The sequence below is a fragment of the Gymnoscopelus microlampas genome (assembly GCF_963454915.1).
Source record: "Gymnoscopelus microlampas genome assembly, chromosome: 3".
NCBI classification, from domain to species: Eukaryota; Metazoa; Chordata; class Actinopteri; order Myctophiformes; family Myctophidae; genus Gymnoscopelus; species Gymnoscopelus microlampas.
In genome coordinates, this window is record NC_139940.1 from 54,327,073 (window position 1) to 54,341,017 (window position 13,945).

At 40.8% G+C, this 13,945-nt stretch overlaps 1 protein-coding gene across 1 annotated transcript in view; it reads left to right on the forward strand.

Moving 5' to 3' along the window:
• The window catches only part of fam171a1 (family with sequence similarity 171 member A1), a 72,615-nt gene that overhangs the window by 26,726 nt on the left and 31,944 nt on the right, over window positions 1-13,945 (forward strand). Inside the window, exons 2-3 of the mRNA XM_084053172.1 lie at window positions 2,993-3,220; window positions 9,150-9,242. Coding sequence (XP_083909298.1) covers window positions 2,993-3,220; window positions 9,150-9,242 — 321 coding nt within the window. The remainder of the gene's footprint in view (window positions 1-2,992; window positions 3,221-9,149; window positions 9,243-13,945) is intronic.

A 13,945-nucleotide genomic window follows, 5' to 3' on the forward strand; every position in this document is an offset into this window, starting at 1 on the left:
ATGGCCCCTTTTGGTGGGTGTGTAACTCTGAGAGTGTACAAATGGAACCAAATGGACCCGTAAGGGTCCATTTGGTTATGGGGGTCCTTGAAAATAAGACGACCACTGTGCCACACTAAATGGAACAGGGCCTTAATTAGTAGTATTGGTAACACCTGTGAAGGAAGTAAGGAAGGGGCCCAATTCATTCCCAATATGGCTGCTGTGCATAGAGCCTACTGGTTAAAGATTCATAAAACCCACTGACAGACTTCAGACTCACTTAAAGCGGGACTATTTAAACCTTTTTTATGAATAAAATGTAATTTTGTCCAACCTCTATGGTAGGGTATGTTAATACAATATAACTGATACAATTGGGGTGGTTGAATTTTGTCTCCCTGCTCTTCTATTGAGACATTTACATTGTGTCAAACGTCTCACCTAGACACAACGTCTGACACGAATGTGAAGATTCAAGAAGGTCAAGATTCAATTTATCCCCTGAGCAAGCAGGCAGGCTCTATTAGCTCAATGGTAAAGATTTACCATTACCAACATTCTTTTGAAAAAATAAACGCATGTTGCTATAATATCAGTGGTGCTCCACTTTTTTAGTGTCAAGAACCACCCAAAATTATGTATTTGGCCGCGGACCCCCACCTGAAAATATTTTGGTCCAGGGACCCCCCCAGAATCAAAGATTTGAGTTCAACATGTATATCTCTGCTGTCCCGCAGAAACCAGCTAACTCCAAAATGTTCATTTCTCAAGAAGTGGAAAAAAACTAAACAAAAAGTGGAGTTAGGAGGTTTTGTTCATCATTGATTAGAACAGCTGAATGGACCTCCAAGCTCACAATGAGGTTGGAGGTCAAAAGGGGGTGGAGCCTGGAGTCAGCAAAACCAGCTAACTCCACCCCCATTTGTAGAGTTAGCTGGTTTATCCTTTGGCTATTCAAAAATAGCAGATATACAAGCTAGATGTAGATCTGCTAATTTTGAAAAATTGTGAAAATGTGTGCAAATGAATAAATATATATGGGACCCCCTGGAACAACATGTTTTGAGATGGGGGTCCGCGGCCAAATACATATAATTTTGGGGGTCCTTGACATGAAAAAGATTGAGCACCACTGATATAGAAACATACGTTTTTCAGAATACTGTTGGGATTTAGGAGACTCGGCTTCAGGTCTTAATGGGTTAAAATGACCGCGATGCGTTCCCTTCCCGGTCTTATTGGGTTAAAAAAAAAAAACATAAAAAGTTGAAATATGGAGATACAAGGTTTCTGCCCGGCGACAGCGGCGTGTTTTTACACGCCGTCGTTTCCTCGTCCTGTTCCAAGGCTTCTTTGACAGAGCGGGGGAATGGCCCATTGTTTAGGAGGGGAAATGCCATTGGCCAGCGGCCAGGAAACAGTGAGGTGTCCGTCCTGTTGTGATTGGCTCAGGGGGACGGGGGCCTTAGACTGCTCACCGAAATGGCTTTAAAGTGATGCTTGGCCCGCTGGAATTGCATAACAATGGAAAGACCCTTTTTTATAATCACGTCTAACTCTCACTCCATTCCAACACGTGTATTGTGAATGATTATTAAGAAGACGGTGGGTAACGATAAATCAGTTCTAATGTCTCATTTATGTGGGTAAAAAAAATAGCAGATCTACAAGCTCACAATGCAACACATTGTGACATATATCATAATCATTGTCGTGATACAGAAGGCCTGCTCTCTAAATTGCAGGTAAAAGTCAGATGTATTTATTTGACGGATTTCACCCATCAGGACGTCTTCACTGTGTGATCACTAACTGCAAACAATTAAATGAAATAATCGCACTTCTGGTATGTGGTACTGTGATTGGCTATAAGACAAATCTAATCATCTTAGAACATTATTTTAAGAAAATAACATTGATTGAATGAACAATTGAATGAATACAAACATTCTTTGTTTAGACCAGTGGTTCTCAGAGAGTGGTAGGGGGGTCCTTGGGGAGGGGGATTCCAGGGGGTCCGCAGGAAAGTGAGGAACAGTTTAATGTCGCCGTTACTTCACCAGCTAGACGAGAGAAAGGAGAATGGCTGTGCAGATCAATTTGGGAAAATGAACCATTGTTTTTACCCATTAAGACCTGGAACGCATCTTTGTCACTTTTTGATTTGAGCTAAAAAAGCATTATTTTACACTTTGGGCTAATCAAAAATAGCAGATCTACAAGCTCGTATCGCGGCACCGAGTGCCGCGCTACGAGCTTGTAGATCTGCTATTTTTTTTTTTAATCGTGAAAATGTGTGAAAATCTTTGTATGTATGTATATATATATGTATGTATGTATGTATGTATATATATATATATATATATATATATATATATATATATATATATATATTTTTTTTTTAAAGCAAACATTTTTAACTCAAATCTTTGCTTCTGGGGGTCCCTGGAACAAAATATTTTGAGACGGGGGTCCACGGCCAAATACATATCGTTTTGAGGGTCCTTGACATGAAAAAGATTGAGCACCACACTGACCGTCTTTCAGAAAACTGCTGGGATTTAGGAGACATGTAGAATCGGCTTCAGGTCTTTAATGGGTTAAATGATTCTCAAAGTGGCGTTCCTTGAGTAGGGTTCCAATCCAAATGGACCCTTACAGGTCTCTAACTAAGGGGGGATAATATAAGGGGAACCGTGAAATTAGTTGCGGGGGGGGGGGGGGGGGGGGGATCTCTAAAGTCTTTCTCCCTTCTCAGTATTTTTGAGTGGTGCCAGCCACTCCTACACTTGACCTTGTGTATGGGTCCGTCCGTCCGTCCGTCCGTTTGAGCACGGCCTCAACAGCTGCAGCTGATTGCAACACAAGGATGCAACCAGTTAACATTAATTCAAAGGCACCACTCTCTTCACACTGGGTGTGATTTTTTTTTTTAAATTTGTCGTCAGTCACCAAATCTTCAATCCATCTTAACCCGTTTATCGTTCTCTCTCTCTCTCTCTCTCTCCAGAGGTGACTCTGAAGGTTCACCTGAGCGACGCCACTACCCATCAGCCCCTGGGAGGAGCCGCCGTCGAGCTGTTCGCCAACCACACCTCCGTCACCGCGGAAACCTCCGCCGCCGACGGCAACGCCTACCTCCGCTTCCCCTACCGCCTGGGGATGCCGCTGGTCGTCACGGCGACCAGGCAAGGCTACGTCCCAAACTCCGCCCCCTGGAGTCCCAACAGGCTGCCCGGTAGGACCCTCCCCCCCAAGCCCCAATGTTTGACTCTTTTTATGTTTCAGGCGCTGAAACCGAAAACATGTCAGTTAGGGCTGCAATTATTGATACTTTTCTTAACGATTTTTCTATCAGTTAAATAGAAAAATGGCAGATATACAAAAACAAATTGCAGATATTCAAGCTCATAGCGCGGCACAGAGTGCCGCACTATAAACTTGTAGATCTGCTATTTGAGTGAAAATCTTGAATATATATCTTTTTAAAACGAACATTTTTAACTCGAATCTTTTTATCTTTTTAAAGCGAACATTTGTAACTCAAATCTTTGCTTCTGGGGGATTCTACAAATGTCTTCTAAATCCTAACAGTTTAAAAAAAAAAAAAAAACATAATCGGTGGTTCTCAAACCTTTTCATGTCAAGGGCGTACCCCCCATCTGAAAATATGTTGTTCCAGGGACCCCCCAGAAGCAAATGTTTGAGTTAAAAATGTTCGCCTTAAAAAAAATATATATACAAAGATTTGCACCAACAGTGTTTTATTCGTCGCACAACGGTGTCGTGCAAAAATAGTGAAAATAGCAGATCTAAAAGCTCTGCTTTCTTGGAAATGTTCCGCCTATAGAGACAACCCCAACATAGGCATTCATTATGTTATTAAATCATCAATAGTTTTTTCTTTCTTTCACACGATCAATTAAATTGATTATTTCGATTAACTGTTTCACCCTTAATGTTAATAAATACCTTGTGTGTATTGTGTAAATATGATGATTGACTGGAAAATAACTTGATATAATGAGCCAGAGATCCTGAACAGAAATCACCAGCCAGGCTTTATAGTGGAAAAAAAGTGTAAAAGGCTAAACTCCTAAACCAGCTCATTAGTGCTGAGTGTGGTCCTTGTGTGTGTGTGTGTGTGTGTGTGTGTGTGTGTGTGTGTGTGTGTGTGTGTTAGCACCAGGTGTGTGAGCTAATAAGTGGAGTGCTCCATTACTAATTTATTACAATAGATGCCAAAACCCAGCAAGGGGGTTGCTTAAGCCTTCTGTCTCTCTCACACACACACACACACACACACACACACACACACACACACACACACACACACACACACACACACACACACACACACACACAAAAGGCATCCCTAGAGGCTATACTGTGGGCAAGACTGAGAGTGTGTGTGCGTGTTGCATTTGTTTTTTGTGTGTTTTGAGGATGTGTGTGTATGCATGGTATTGTGTTGGTGTGTTTTAAGGGTATATTTGTGACGTGTGTGTGTATGCTGCGTCTGTGCATGGCATTGTGTTAATGTGTTTTGAGGGTCAGAATGTGCGTGCATGGCATTGTGTGCGTGTGTGTGTGTGTGTGTTTTGAGGGTATATGTGACGTGTGTGTGCGGATGTGTGTGTGTGTGTGTTGAGGGGTTGATTCTAAGAGGCAGTGGAACGTCGGCCAATTGGATTAACACACTTACCAGCTCTGAACAATGGAGGAGCAAAGAGGAAGGAAGGATGAGAGGACACACGCTGTGTTGCTGTCCCACATAGAGCACTGTGAATGACTGACACACACACACACACACACACACACACACACACACACACACACACACACACACACACACACACACACACACACACGGAGAGACAGAGAGAGACACAAAGACAGACAGACAGAGAGAGACACACATACAGACACAGACAGACAGACAGACATACAGACTGTCCTACATAGACATACAGGACAGACTGTCTGTCCTACATAGACATACAGGACAGAAAGCACTTTGAATGGCTGGCGTCACATCCATGCGAACGCGCAAAGCACGTTCGCATGGATGGTTTTGCGGTTCTACGTTCCGCAGGCTTTTTAACAGATCTATACAAGCTGACAACATGCCGTTGTCAGCTTGTATCTGTTCTTCTTGGCACAGCGACACTGTCGTACTACGGAATGTAAATTAGGCATCGCCATTGAAGGGATGTGTCTGTCGTTGTGGTGTGGTACGAGACTTGTACAATGTCTTCCCCGAGAACACAGGTTTTCAAAGTGGGGGCAGTGGCCTTCATTAATATGTGTATATAATTGTACATGCTTTTTTTTTTGTTCTATTTTTTTTTATACAATCATGTGCCAGTTTAACTACTTTCAACCTGATGTTGAACCTGATTTTTCAGCATTCTAGAATATGATATATTTGAATGAACAATATTAAACATTCAACACCGACACATCCCATACATTCACCAGAATCATCCGTTCCCTGTGTGTGATCCCAGTAATTGCGTACTTGAGGAAGTATAGAGAAAAGATGACCGTTAAGCCTAATTTATGTTCCGCCACGATGAGCTTGTAAGTCTGCTATTCTGCGCCGTCGCGCGACAAAGTATGCATGGGGCTTTAGTGGGGATGACATGTTGTGTATTGACTTCTGGTCCATACACATCACTCCTCTGAGAGAAATATAGCAGCTACAGTCAAAAATAACACATCTAAAAGCATCTAGACGAGTTCATCTATTGGGATATCTAAGAATTCCATGTCATTTGTGCATATTTCAGGCCGGATGGCAAGTTGAAAACGCCTTAGTTTGAGGACCGTTTTAGATTTCTTCTTGCTATGTTATTTTCGAGCTGCGTTCGCTTCCCGCGTCTTACTTGTGGCTATATTCTTTCTCCAAGACCTGGAAAAGTCTGACAATGTGTCAAAAAAAAAAAAACTGCTTTAAAAAGTGTTAAATACAGTTAAATATAGTGTTGAAGCATTACATTTGGTCTCGAAAAAGTATTTAAAGAAAGAAACCCACCCCGTAAATACAGCTATTGCTAATCCAACAGCTGTATTCTGTTTACTTCACAAGTGAAATAGAAAGTCTAATATTTTATGCAAATTAGAATTCAAATGGGGTTAAAGTGACTATAAACCTAAAGAGAAGTGGTCCATATTTTCGTTACATCTATATATCTATATATTTCCAAAACTGTTACTTGTCAGGATGCAAATTCAAAAGTAGCAGATCCACGAGCTCCAACCGCGTCGCTTTGCGCCGCGGTTCGAGCTTGTGGATCTGCTACTTTTGACGCTGTTGTGTGACGCTGTGGGATGATCAATTAGGGCGTTAATTTACGGAAAAACACAAAGTTAAACTTTTAGTCGCACCGATGAAATGATTGAAAGGCAACAGACTACACTGGAATGACGTAAGGTCAATTTCTCACCTTGAAAACAATGAGATGCTGACATACTGTACACACTGTCTGAATGGGAAAAAACATATTTATTTATTTTTGCTTTTAGTCAAAATAAGACAATCATTTTGTAATAAGATTTTGTTTGTTTAAAAATATTGCCCTTTTTTAAAGGGGCTACACCATGAATTTCATTTTTTTTTTTAGGTTTTTAGTATTTTTTGGGCTCCCCAGTGTCTCTTGTACCCAAAAAAATATATTTTTCTAACATTCAGTCTTTCATGCTCATTTCATGGATTTCCTGAATGGGCGTGTCTGAACAGGCCATTTCAGAATGGCTGTGCAAGTGATGTCACTTGCACTGATTTTGCATTGACGATGGCCAGACAGAATTGCTCAGTAGCTCCCCCCTGCCCAATAGGACGTTTTGGTATTGCAGCTGAAAAAGCTTGGAATGACAGACAGTCAGATTGTGAGAAAAAATATCTGGATGTTTTTTAGGCTTACAACCTGTTTAAAACGTATTAGGGGGCAATATTTATATATAATATATATATTTTTAATTCATGGTGTAGCCCCTTTAAATAATAATTTTAATAACTGATCTCAATATGGACCCATAATAGGTTTTGCCATAATCATGCAGCTCTATAACAACTGTAACACAGCCATGACAGCAATGGTACAGATCTTTTAAGGCCTTTCGGTGCATGGGCAGGGCATCAATATTATATCCACATCATGATAGTAGACTGGATATCATCTTGATTTTGGATATCGTACTATTGTGATATGGCATTAGTATTCTTTTCCTGTTTTTTAAACGTATTGGTACTTTTTATTGGCGAGTACTACAAATGAAGTACTTGTACTCGGCCTGACAAAAATGCCATTGGAGCAACCCTACTGTCTAGTTCTTAGATAGAAAATCGGTATCGGAAAAAAAAACGGTACCGGGCAGGTCAGACTTAAAAAAAAACGGGAATCGGAATCGGCCATGAATTTTGCAACCGGTGCATCTCTAGTTAACCCATTAATGCCTGGAACGCATCTGTGTCACTTTAGATTTCTTTGGCTATTTTTGAAAAATCTTGTTTTTTCCAAAAACTGTTAGGATTTCGATTTTTTTTTAAGAATCGACCCAATTAATGGGTTAAAATATGAGACAAGAGGTTTCTGCCCGACAGCAATAATATATTTCACGTTCCATCATCAGTGAAGTTAGCCCACACAGTGTTGCAGTGTGTTTCCCCTTGAACTAGATGAGTCCTGTACAGACCCTGTTCCAATCAGACAACAGTAAAGCCTCAGTTATCGTCTACAGGTTATGCAACGCATTGTTAGCTTGTTGATCCGTTATTCTTGGCGAGTGACACTGTTGCGCTCATTTCTCTTGTCCTTTCTTTTACTCATTACATCAACCGTGTTGTCAGTTTAGCGATGATGAGACTTGATTCGTCTCTGAATAGGCAATCTGTGGGAACCCATTTGGTAAAGAAAACAAAAGGAAAGAAATATTGTATTTTTCTTTTGTTTTTGCCTCTGGGCTAGGCCTGTCACAATTATTACATAATCGTATAATCGCAATTATTTGAGATAATTGCAATTATTTTTGCATAATCGCTTCTATGTTGAAACATTTTCACCCATTTTCAAATATAAAAAAGCAGAAATATATAGCAGAAAAAAATAGCAGAAAAATAGCAGCTTTGAAGTGACGCGTTGCAAGCTTGTAGATCAGCTATTTCTGCTATTTTTACATTTAAAATTATGGAATGTCAATCATTCCCCCCCCCCCCCCCCCCCCCCCCCCCACTTCACTTTGTTGACGCACCTGACCAATCAGAACGTTGACGCACACGGACGAAGTCAGGTATAGAGCGGCTAGCGCCGCTAAAAATCACACCCTGTGTGAAGAGAGTGATGCCTTTGATGAGCCCCGCATTGATGTTGTCATCAATGTTTGTGTATTGGACATACATACGGACGGACACACAGACAAAGTCAGATATAGGAGTGGTTGGCACCACTCAAAAAGGGAACCAGGAGACCTGGTACTGCCAGACCCCTAGTGGTTGAAATCTGAATGGCCGGACTTCGCATGACGTGTGTGCAGAGGAAAAGTAGTAGTAGGAAAAGAGGGACAGACCGACAGACAAAGCCTCATGTAGGCCGACCCCCTGGGTCTGGCAAAAAAAAAGGAAAAATACTTTTTTTGAAAAATCTTTGTTTTGTTTTTAAAAGTTTTTTGTTGTTTTTGTTGAAATAGTTTTAAAAACACTTTTTTTTGGGACAAATAATGACATGCCCAAAATATGGACACCAGGTTGAAAGTGATTACACTGGCACAATCATCTTATGAATTGAAATACCTTTTTTTAAATATATTTTAAAATGTATTTATTTACTCCCCCCCCCCCCCCCCCCCCCCCCCTTCCTTTGCTATTTCCTGGCCCTGTGTGGGCTGCGGTGCCCATGTTGAAAAGCAGTGTTTTATGTGAATGGGGTCATCCCAGCAGTGAGGAGCAGGAACACAACAGTACAATGGAGGGGAAACCCAGCCAGACTGGAACAGCCATCCAACACAAGTGTGCACGGCACGCAAGCATGTGTCTGACCTAGCATTTTGAACATAGCTGTATGTCAAGTGTGTGTGTGTGTGTGTGTTTTTAAAGTATTTTTGTCGTTAGGTACGTGTACAAAAAACTGTGTGTGTGTGTGACACAAATGTTTTGTGTGTTTTTTCAGTGTTTTCGTCGCTCAGTTTGGACTTGCTGCCGGAGAGAGCCGCTACCCTGATGGTCTACGACAACGTGGTCCAGATCTTATCTGGTTTCCAAGGTAACGCTCTGTGGGGGTGTGTGTGTGTGTGTGTGTGTGTGTGTGTGTGTGTGTGCTTGTGACTATACTTGCGAGGGCCAAATGTCCCCACAAGTATAGTAGAATTTGAGGAATAGACATTCACAAGGAAAAAAAAGTTTTATAGTTGTGCATAATAATTGTCCGCTGCTGTCGCACACTCAAAATAGCCGATCTACAAGCACACGTGACCCCGGCAGATCGGCTATCTATAAGGTTGCGTCACGTGGGCTTGTAGATCGGCTATTTTGGGTTTGTGACACCAGCGCGTGTGAAGTCTGACTTTAGGGTTAGGATAAAATAATGGGTGAAAAGGTCTTTTTTATGAAATAACCATCCTTAAACGTCGATGTCCTCGCAAGTAAAGTAATACAAACGTGTGTGTGTGTGTGTGTGTGTGTGTGTGTGTGTGTGTGCGCGCACAGCCACCAGCGGGTCTGTTGCCCTTGTCACGGTGACCTCGGGTACATAAATCTCGTCAGGAAAAATGTTCTCCACTTTGTAATGTAAATCCTAAATGTGAGTGTGTGTGTGTCTCTCACACACACACACACACACACACAGCCCCGCTGTCTCTTTGTGGTCGACCAGCCTCCGTGGAGCGCTGTAATTATATTAGCTTACCATTTTCTTGAATTACATTTCTCTTTTGTTCTGCAGGTGACTTGACAACAGAGTTATTTATGCCGCGTATTACGGCCCCAACACCACATCAATGCATGTACCCGCTCGCGCGCGCCGGCATTAGCATGATAAAACGGTAAACGGGGCACGTGTCTCTGCAGAAAACAATTTGATGCGGGGGAGGGGGGTCATCAAACCCAGACACCCCGGGGAGCGATAAAATGGCACACAATGAAGGAGATGAAGTGGAGTGGTAGAGAGAGGGTTGGGGGGGAGGTGGAATGTGGCGGGACATAACAACAGGGGGGGGGGGGGAAAGAGGTGAAGAAGGGGTGGGAACGCATGACGGCATTAAGGGCCGTTTCCTCCGGACAGGAACCCAAAGGTTTCACCGGAGAACCCTCTCCAAACACAATGAATCTTATCCACCAGACAGACCTTCTGATTAATGTCCGTTTCCCAGTGGTGTAAAGTAACTAAGTACTGTACTTTAAGTACAATTGTGAGTTTTTTTTGTTTTTTTTTATATTAGTGGAGTATTTCCAATTTTCAATACTTTTACTTCTACTCCACTACATCTCTGAGGAAATTATTGTACTTTTACTCCTCTACAATCATTTGAAAACTTTAGTTACTTTTTATTACTAAACATACATTAACCACTAAACCCCTATATATATTTCGGCCATTTGAAAATATTCTATTCTCAAGCTCACAATGCGACGCGTTGTGAGCTTGTGGATCTGCTATTTTCAAATGACTTTTATACATTTTGAAAACTTTGAAATGGGACATTCTCCATGAGTACTTTTACTTTTGGTACTTTAAGTACATTTTGATGCCAATACTTTTGAATTTTACTCAAGTAAATTTAGAATTCCTGATTTTTACTTGTAACAGAGTATTTCTACATTGCAGTATTGATACTTTTACGTAAGAAGAAAGAACTTTTAAGTAAAAAAACGCTGCCGTTTCCTATCAGCCAGGTAGCTTTTTTTTTTGGTCTGTTTTCTTGCTGAGGGGACACTCTGACATTTGAGTCATCCACCTGACCTGACCATAGACTAAGCTGCAGCCAGCAACCAGTTAAAGCTGCTATTAACTCATTGAGTGCCAGAATAAATGTATTAATTACTTTGGGTAGCACTTTGGGTTGGCATTTTTAATGAAAGGTGCTATACAAAATAAAGTTATTATTAATTAAGTCAGCCAGTGCCAGCGTTTTTGAGCATTTTTACTAACCTTTCAAGAGCCACAGAATATTTAGTTCCAGGACGATCAACACACAAAGTGTCGCAAAAATCTCTACTTCCATTTGGGGGGGGGGGGGGGGGGGCGTGGCAATGCCCCATATTCTGATAGTTATCATTTCTATAGAGTGTTTGTAAACAGAAAAGGGCTTTTATCCAATCAAGAGAGAGAACTCATACCTGATAAACGAGGTAATTTGTGGGTGATGACACAAAGAAATGAGCAGACACAATTGGAACTGGAACAATCTAAAAATTAAAGCTGGTGAACGGGTACGGTCTCCTGATTGAATGAATTTGGCAACCCACCTGTATATGTATGTATTTTATGTTCATTAAAGAGCTGGAGAGACGGGGAGACCCCTGTTACTGAACAAACACTCTATAGCAATTATTACTCTCTGAATATAGAGCTTTAACCTTTTCACCAAAAAACAATCCGGGAACATATCTGTGTCACTTTAGATTTCTTTGGCTATTAATACATAGCAGATATACAAGCTCATAGCGCGGCGCTGAGCGCTATGAGCTTGTAGATCTGCTATTTTAGAAAAAATTGTGCAAATCTTTGAATATATATGTATACATTTTTAAAGCGAACATTTGTAACTCAAATCTTTGCTTCTGGGGGATTCTACAAATGTCTTCTAAATCCTAAAAGTTTTTTTTTAAACTTATGTTGCTATATAAGTGCAGTGGTGCTCCAACTTTTCCATGTCAAATCACCCCCAAAGTTATATGTATTTGACCACGGACCCCCATCCCAAAATATGCTGTACCAGGGACCCCCAGAAGCACAGATCGGAGTTAAACATGTTTGCTTTAAAACATATATGTAAATTCAAAGATGTGCACACATTTTCACGATTTAAAAACAAATAGCAGATCTACAAGCTCATAGCGCGGCACTCGGTGCCGCGCTATGAGCTTGTATATCTGCTATTTTTTTAATAGTCAAAGAAATCTAAAATGACACAGATGTGTTCCTGGTCTTAACTCTTTCACTCCCAGACTTATTTCTGGCTGCGTTTGCCCACTGCCAGCGATTTTTCGATTTTCTTAGCTTTTGAAGTAGTCACAGAATATTTATCTCCAGTATGATCAACCTTGATGGTTGCGAATCACAGAGGGTTTCATTGGCAATCAGTGTTGCCATGCATTACTTGCGCGTTGTGTTTTTTGGGGCTCGTTTCTAAAGTGCAGTTGCTTATTTTGGACTTGCCACTGGTTTAAACAGCATTACACATAATGCTGTTTAAACCAGTGGTTCTCAAACATTTTCATGTCTGCGCACTCCCCCATCTGAAAATATCGTATGCCAGGGACCCCTTTAAAACATTTGTATCGTTAAAATGTTTTTCTTCAAGATTTCTTTTTTGAAAATAGACGATGTTTATAGGTTTAAATGCTCATGTAGCCTAGTCGCTTCTTTTGGGCTTGTTTTCATATAATAGACCTGGTTGCTTATTTCTGTCGCGAAACCTGGCTGAATCGGTCCTTTCTGTCCAAGACCATACATTACGTTATAGATTTCCCCCAGATATAGCAGCAGGCGGAGGTTGATCGTTTGGCAACGTGATACCATGTTAACCCTGGTGTCCATATTTATTTCAAAGATTTTTCGAAATCCATCAATTTCTTTTACATTTTAAAATGAAAACAAGCAGTAAAGAGAAGCAAACAAAGCAGATACACAAGCTTGTGGATGTGCTATTTTCGCCTTTTTGTCCTACAACAAAGTATATAGGGCTTAAGTAGTTGAATTAAGTAGTTGAATTAGCCTGGCCATGACTCATCTAATGTTATTAGAGTTATTAATATATCTAATGTTATTAGAGTTATTAATACATCATAGGTAGAATTAAGTGTGTGTGTGTGTGTGTGTGTGTGTGTGTGTGTGTGTGTGTGTGTGTGTGTGTGTGTGTGTGTGTGGGCACGCTCTCTCATAAAGCTGCTGTGTGTGTGTGTGTCATGGCTGTGGAATGCACAGTCTGCACTGCGTCCACTTTGCTGCTCACTGGATGTGTAATCTGTTCATGTAACGGAACCGAGTCTTCAATGAAGTGCTGGAAAACATGTTATTTGACTGCTGGAGATCAGGGGTTGGCAACTGATGGCCTGTGGGCCAGTAGTGGGTCCTAAGTGGATGGTTGGTTGGTTGGTAGTACTTGTAGGTGTAGGAGTACAGCATGTTATGAATAGTCCTTTCTTAGGAAAGAACTCCTGACTCCGGTCGTACTTCAAAACATCAATTTGTCATAAATTATAGAGGCCCTCAGTTGTGGAACTCTCTGGCAAGTAAGGTGATGACTTTAGTTATGCGTCCAATCTTTAGCAAACATTAAAAAACGATATCTTATTTCATCTACACGGTAGTCTACTGTATGTGATTTAGATCTGATGTGTAATTCTCTCTCATTTTCTTTTTCTATGTAGGTTTTGTGTTTTTACCATGTGAGCTTTTGTATCGTTCTTATTGAACTTTTATGCATGTTATTTTATGATATCTTCTATTAAGGAAAGGATTCCAAATAAGCATATTTCCTCCTTCCTTTTCTTGTTTCCTTTTAAACTAAACTATGCTAAACTTCACCACTATAGGAGGGCAGTTCTAACCTCTAAGAGTAGTTGGTTCTGACTTCAATGTAGGAGGGCTGATCTAACCCCTTCATTTTGATTGTATGCCCAAAGGTTCAAAAGTTATAGGCCAAATGTAGATATTAATGCATGCAATTTATATAGCAAATATACTGTAGCAGTAAAGTGGGCTGGTATAACGCTGCCATGAGGACGATTTAAAAAATATGTGAG